General features: G+C 31.1%; 1 protein-coding gene across 1 annotated transcript; it reads right to left on the reverse strand.

Moving 5' to 3' along the window:
• Positions 1-2,630: 2,630 nt before the first annotated feature.
• On the reverse strand, positions 2,631-6,533 carry LOC139844212 (transcription factor bHLH91-like). The gene is made up of 4 exons (XM_071834433.1): positions 5,808-6,533; positions 3,589-4,026; positions 3,349-3,462; positions 2,631-2,768 (listed from the first exon to the last, which is right to left on the reverse strand). The coding sequence occupies exons 1-3, from the start codon at positions 6,531-6,533 to the stop codon at positions 3,361-3,363; spliced, it is 1,266 nt and encodes a 421-aa protein (XP_071690534.1). The 3' UTR covers positions 2,631-2,768; positions 3,349-3,360.
• Between the last annotated feature and the right edge of the window lie 549 nt (positions 6,534-7,082).

Raw genomic sequence — 7,082 nt, forward strand, 5'->3', positions numbered from 1 at the left:
TTGATACCCATTTGACCCGATCTTTCATATTTTGTATAAAACCCAATAGGATGGAGAACAACTCATTGGACCTTTTTTTAAGTTTTGGTTTACATTTCTAGGCCTATTTTTTCAAGACCCAATTGACCCGAAAGCTTGACCCATTTGACCCAAATTTGAGTATATCGGAGGTTGCCCAAGGTTTATAGCTATCGAATATTTTCTTTTAGGGAAGCTAGTGTCGCATGTTGGTTTTTGACTATCTATTAGTAGATGATATGGGGCATCATATTGGTTTGAGCTGAGAAAATTAAGGTGTAATTGGCTTAATAGTGTTGTTTCTAGAGCTTAAATTTCTTATTTCACTGTTGGGATTATATTCTGTCGTGTCGAGATTATAATTCACTATGTTTGCATTTCAAGTTTGTTACAAATCTGCCAACTAGGTTGTTTATGTGTACTTATTCCCATCATTTTCAGTGTCTAATATCTCATGTGAAATTTGTTGGCATACAGACATACTCATATACGTAGAAACACCATCTTGTAGTCCCAAGTTTTTAGTAGCCCTGCATTATCTCATATGTTACTCTTTGATGTATCGATTGAATTTTCCCAACAAGATCATGATCGGCTTTAAATGTAGTATCTCAGCCAAATTTTCACCTTGGTTAAGTCTTGTTAATCGTTATCCAAGTTCTGTTATTGCTTTGAATAATCAGGATTACTGGTAGCTGTTCTTTGGTAGTCACAGTTTCTGTGTGTCATACTTTACTTGATTTTAGAACTTTGAATATTGTGGATCCTTCAACTGTTTTGATTCAGTATGGAATATTTTATTTCATGTGAATTAAATGATAACTATATGTTGTTAAATTGGTTCTTAGATATTTTAAAATACCATACGATTTAAGCCTTTAAGGTGGTTATATACTTATATTTTCAATATATGCTGTATAATTTCATCATAAAGTGTGCATTAATAGCTTGTACCATACAACTTTGAAATGCACATTTGTGGTAGATACTAGGGGTGTGCACCATTTGGTTTCAAACCGAATAAACCGTATATCGAATCGAATCCAAACCAAGAAAAACCAAACCGAATTTTTTAAACGAATTTCGGGTTGATCGAAACCGAAATCGAATTCGTAATTCGGTTTTTGGTATGGTTTTTAGTTTTGAAAATTTTAAATTTGGTTAACCGAAAACCAAATTAAAAACCGAATTTAAATTAATAACATATTAAAACATATATATATATATATATATATATATATATATATATATATATATATATATATATATATATATATATATATATATATATATATATATAGTGGTAGGATCAAGATGGAAGTAACCATTCGGGGGGAAGCAAAACTTTGTTCACGAACATTATAGATGAGATGAAAATATGAAAATATAGTAGAGACACTTTGTGATAAATGTTTTTATTTTGGCGGAAAAACGCTCGAAGAAGTAATATATAACAATTATCGTGTTTTTCGAGCGTATTTTGAGGTTGTAGCTATTGGGGTTTAGATATTAGGGTTTAGATATTAGGGTGTATAGGGTTTATATATTAGGGTTTAGAAATTTAGGGTTTAGGGTTTAGATTTAGGATTTAGATTGAGTTTTTAACACGAACGGTTTAGAGTTTAGGGTTTAGGGTTTAGGGTTTGGTGTTTTGGATTTATGGAATAAACCCAAAACACCAAACCCTAAACCCTAAACTCTAAACCGGGCTAAATTTTACTTCACAAAACATGAAAAAAAAACGTTCATATTCTTCACGAACAATATTATCTTGAATGTTATTTTTGTCGATCGTTTTCCCGCCTAAATAATAACATTCATCACGAGGTGTCTCTTCTAAATGTTCATATTTTCGTGTGATCTTGATGCCGGAAATTTTTTTTTTAAAAAAACGAATTTTTTATTTTTTTTTGCTTCCCCCCGATTGGTTACTTCCCCATTGATCCTGCCCATATATATATATATATATATATATATATATATATATATATATATATATATATATATATATATATATATATATATATATATATATATATATATATATATGATGTATTATTACATTTTTATTAAAAATAAACATGTTATATACCTTGCATACTTAAATCAATTCCACAAATAAAATTTATATGTAAGTTTATGCTGGTTAAGATTTTTATTTTTAGTGATTTTCGGTTTTAACCGAAACCAAACCTAAATAAAATTCGGTTTTCGGTTCGGTTCGATTTTGGTTATGGTTTTGATATTTAAATTTGGTTTCGGTTTGGTTTTGGGTTTTGATTTTATAAGTTTCAAAACCGAAAAAACCGAATTAAGTAAACCGAAAAACCAAAAACCGTTCCGATGAACACTAGGAACCCCTAGTAGATACATAAAAAATGATGTGGATTATGATTGGCCTATGCTTTGTTGTTTTGCATCCCTAACCATACTGAATTCGAACTGAATGTTTAACCATATGATTATATTTTCTATCATACCAACTAAGGTGTCCCAGTTCAAATTTCGAAGTAACATATAACTCGCTTTTGATTTTTGAATATGTCACCAAATAAAAAGCAAATCCCTAGATATATCAAGTGAAACATATTGTTATTTGTCTGAGCAACCACTGCCTTTATTTCTAACAGCTAATTACTAGTAACTTTCTTGTGTTGTTAAGTGATTAAGCTAAACTAACTTCTCTAAGATCATGCCTCTCCAAATGTCATCTTGTTCCTCAACTTGAAGGTCCTATTCATTCATCATCACTGCAATAAAAGTAATCCAAAATTAGCTGAAAAGTTCTGAAAAAAGTTAACAAAACATATTCCTACTAATGGGAGTGATTTGTACCCTACTAGTTTTTATCCCCACATCACGAACTGTGCTTTATGATGTTGTATATAACACAATAGAAAGTGGTTAGTTGTATGATAAAAAGTAGTGGTTTACCAATCTTTATCAATTGAGATCATATTATGTCGGGTAAACAATCTGCAGGTATAAGAAATTGCATAGTTTGCATGCCCAAATCTAGATACATAATGCTTTTGTTATCAAATTAAAGATTTTTAGTGGGTTGTACCCTATTCATAGCTAGTTGTATCTAATGAATTTTTCTATCATAGTTAGCTACTTATGAACTAAATTTGTACCTTTTTTATTGTTAGTTGTACCTTGTGATTTTTCTTGCCCAATTAACCTTTATTTTACTGGGATACTTGCATACTGGTGTACTTATTCATAAAATGAGGTACAAACAGTGTGCAAGAACAAGCATGTGGCAATTTTTTGATAGGTATGTACATTATGCGTCAAAATGTGTACGTTCTTTATAGTTAGTTGTACCTTGTGGATCTGTTAGTAGCCAGTGGCTGCTGGGATACTTGCATAGTGTCTGTCCACCACCTCAATTAGTTTGCTTGCTATTGCACTTGCATAAACGGATGACCTTTCACAAATCTGAATGAATAGTTGTAAATTATACTCTAGTAACTTTCGAGATTATTGAAAAATAAAGGTACCATTTTTATAGAATTTGTGATTTTGGATATTAAAGAGAGGTAATGTATGCTTCAAAACTTGTACCTTGGTGTTAAATAGGTAACTATAGAAATCACCAATTAGGCCACCAGCAACATGATTTAGATCCAACTGTAGTTCATCAAGAACTTTGGAAACATATAGTAAACAATTGATTCTCTTTTGTTGGACTAATTTGATAGTAACTTCATCATCAATGATTCGAACATCGACTTCCGTGGTCTTCGATTTTCTTTGAAGCCAAGAGCTTCTCAACGTTGAAGCAGAGTTACCATTATAGCCTTGTTGATCATGATCACCACCACCATTTGGCCTTGTATTTATGCTCTCGACATCCAATGTAGAGTCGTCTTCGGTTTTGTGCTTTTTCATCCTTCCTCTATTGCATCTTTTCCTTTCCACGAGAATTGTGAGTTCCTCGACGGTTCTTTTGAGCTCGTTTATGTATTCTATTGCGTCTCCTACTACCGATGCTCGGTCCGTCTTTTATTCATGATCGCAAAAGGAAAAAAAAAAAATGGAATGTTAACAAGAAATTATCTTGGGTAGCTCACTATAGTAGCCCTTCTAAACAATATTCTTTATAGAAAAGTATGCAATTTCATATTGTTACATGGGTCACTGATGGTTTATTATTCAGATACCAATAAGCCTATTATAGTGAATGCTACATCTTCAAGGAGATTTTATACTAAATGATCTGGATGAAGATAACAATGTGGTTTCAAAGCATGGTGGTTTGAATCAACACTCGCACAAAATCCTTCTGAAACCAACAATTACCACCATATATTCAGCTACTATTAAACAAAAAAAAAAAAAATATCAAACATGCCAGAAACAAATAGACAATTCTCTTTTGAATCACAAGAATTTGCGTAATCAAGATGGATGCACATACCTTATTACAAGGAACAACTTCAAGAGTAAGCCTCTCATTGTATTATCAATATCAACGTTTCGAAGAGAAGCATAACCCAATTTAAATTGAATTCCTTTTTTTTCTTAAACGAATTATGAGACTATAACTTTAAAACAAACCCATGGGAAGTATTCAAATTCATTTTTTACAGCGATTTTTTGAAAATATTCAAAATATGATGGATTTCTTGGATGAGGTTTACGAATTTATAAACTATAAATTGTGGGTTCTTTTTATATTCTCAAAAAACCCCATGGAAATATTAATTGATCACTAATTATTCATTTTTTCATGTTTTTACATTGAGTTTCCGAAAAGATTCCAATTTTTCATTTTTCACCGATTTATTGTTTTATTATAAATTGGAATTTTTTCAAAAACTCGATGTAAAAAAAATGAAAAATCGGTGAGCAGTTTAGAAAATTACCATGGGTCTTTTGAGATCATAAAAAGAAACCACGATGTAGTATAAAAATTCGTAAACCCGATTCAAGCAAAAGATCAATTATGAATATTTTTGAAAAATTGGTTTTAAAAAGTAAAAATCTGTGATCAATTTTGAATATTTCTGTGGGGGGTTTTTTGAGATTTATAGTCTATAAATTTATTTCGGAAGAATGGGAATTCAATTTAAATTGGTTTGTGCGTTTCTTTGATTCACATTTGATATTGATAATAAAATGAAAAGGGTTATTGTTGAAATTGTTTCTTGTAATAAGATATGCGCATTGAACCTAATTACTTAATTTTTGTAATTCAAAAATGAATTATCTATTTGAAGCTGATATGTTTGATATTTTTTTTTATTTATTTGTAGCTGATATTTTTTTTATTTATTTGTAGCTGAATAAATGGCAGTAATTGTTAGTTTTAGAAGAATTTGGTGGAACACCATGCTTGGACACCCACCTTGTTATCTTGATCCACATAATTTTGAATAAAATCTTTGTGAAGATGTAGCATTTGCTTTCACTATTATAGGCTTATTGGTATCAGAATAATAAACCATGAGTGACTCTTGTTATCTAACACCATGCTACATTCAAAACTCTAACTTTTTGCAATATAGTATATAACTGAACAAAAGCAAACTTTTTGGATACACACATAGAAACATACATATAAATCACAACTTATAATTAGAAAATAAATTAATATAGAAAGATAATAGTTGAAGTACTTATTAAACTCTTTCAGATTATTTTTTTCCTATATCCTATATTCTTATCATGTTTGAATAATTTCTCACAACCAGTGAATCTTGTTTTTATCAAAAACATATAACAAAATAAAAACATATAATCAATACCATTTTGAAGGGTATTGGTGTTAATAATAATACCTTAGTGGGATTAGGGACCAAATTCCTCAAAGCCTCAAATTTATCATTCAATTGTTGTCTCCTATGCTTTTCAGTAGCAAAATGTTTAGTATCTTTAACATCTCTACCTTTTCCAATGATCCCATTAATATCATTACTAAACTTCAAAATTCCATCACCTTCATGATACAATTGATGATCTCTTTCCATATCCATTTCGCCAAATATAGACCCGCCACCTGTCAAATTATACCCGTTCGGTAGAGAATGAATCAATTCCTTGAAGAACGGGGGTTGTGGTGGGAGATTTAACGGAAGTAAAGGATCATATGAACTCTGATCGATATGGTTCAGGTTAGAAAATAAAATCGATGAGTTTGAACATCTTGGTAATTGAAAAAGATTAAGAAGATCAGGTGGGGTTGGATTTGGTGTAATTAAAGGCATGTTTGGTATGTTTTCAGTTGAAATAATCTGATCATGTGAATGAGTAGTATTTGTGGTCCAATTAAGGTCATGAATTATTTGATTTTGGTGTTCCATTTCCATGTTGATGAGATGATGGTAACCATTTGGTGATTCAAAGTTTGGATTTTGATTGAAGTTATGAAGATGGGTAGATTGTGGTAAGTGGTTGGTGTCATTTTCTTGATGATTGTGATTATGTTGATGGTGTTCAATGAGGGATTCAAGATAAGCTGGATCATAACAATCACTTCCTTCATATAAATCAGGATTAACTAGCATATTGTTTGTCCGAATTTGGAAGTTTTTGTTATGGGGTTTGAAATCAACAAAACTTCAAGGAATTTTGTTAGGGAATGAGAATGAACGGAAATGAGAAAGAGAGGAGAGGAAGAAGGAATTTGTAGGAGAAGTAGGTTGGAAGTCGCAAGGTAAAGAAGTTTGTTACTGGGGTGTATTTAGTGGCCCCACAATCTGTCTCTATCTCAAATATACGCTCCTAAAGTTCATAATGAGATTTTCTTTTTCTTTTTACAGTAATTTTTTTCCCTTTTTTAAAAAAATAACGAAAACGCATAAAAAAACGAGGTCGTTTTTTAAAGGAAAATACCCTCAACTAGGAATACAGATAAATGGGGGCAACGGAGTAGCTCGCACTAAAAAAATAACTAACTAAATGAAAACTATCTAAAAACGAGTCTCTCCTAACAACCCGATAAACGTTAAAACAAACTAGCAACTACTAGACCTAAACCGAATACTACCCGATAAAGACGGAAACTAAACCAAATGATCTAAGAGAAATCAACCTCTAGATCAAACCCTTTTCAA

The sequence above is a fragment of the Rutidosis leptorrhynchoides genome, chromosome 4 (genome assembly GCF_046630445.1).
Source record: "Rutidosis leptorrhynchoides isolate AG116_Rl617_1_P2 chromosome 4, CSIRO_AGI_Rlap_v1, whole genome shotgun sequence".
NCBI classification, from domain to species: domain Eukaryota; kingdom Viridiplantae; phylum Streptophyta; class Magnoliopsida; order Asterales; family Asteraceae; genus Rutidosis; species Rutidosis leptorrhynchoides.

Coding starts and splice junctions, on each gene's coding strand:
- LOC139844212 (XM_071834433.1), bottom strand. CDS start 6,533: ATGCTAGTTAATCCTGATTTATATGAAGGAAGTGATTGTTATGATCCA. Junction 4,027..5,807: donor TGGTCCCTAATCCCACTAAG/GTATTATTATTA, acceptor CATGAATAAAAG/ACGGACCGAGCATCGGTAGT. Junction 3,463..3,588: donor GTTACCTATTTAACACCAAG/GTACAAGTTTTG, acceptor CTATTCATTCAG/ATTTGTGAAAGGTCATCCGT.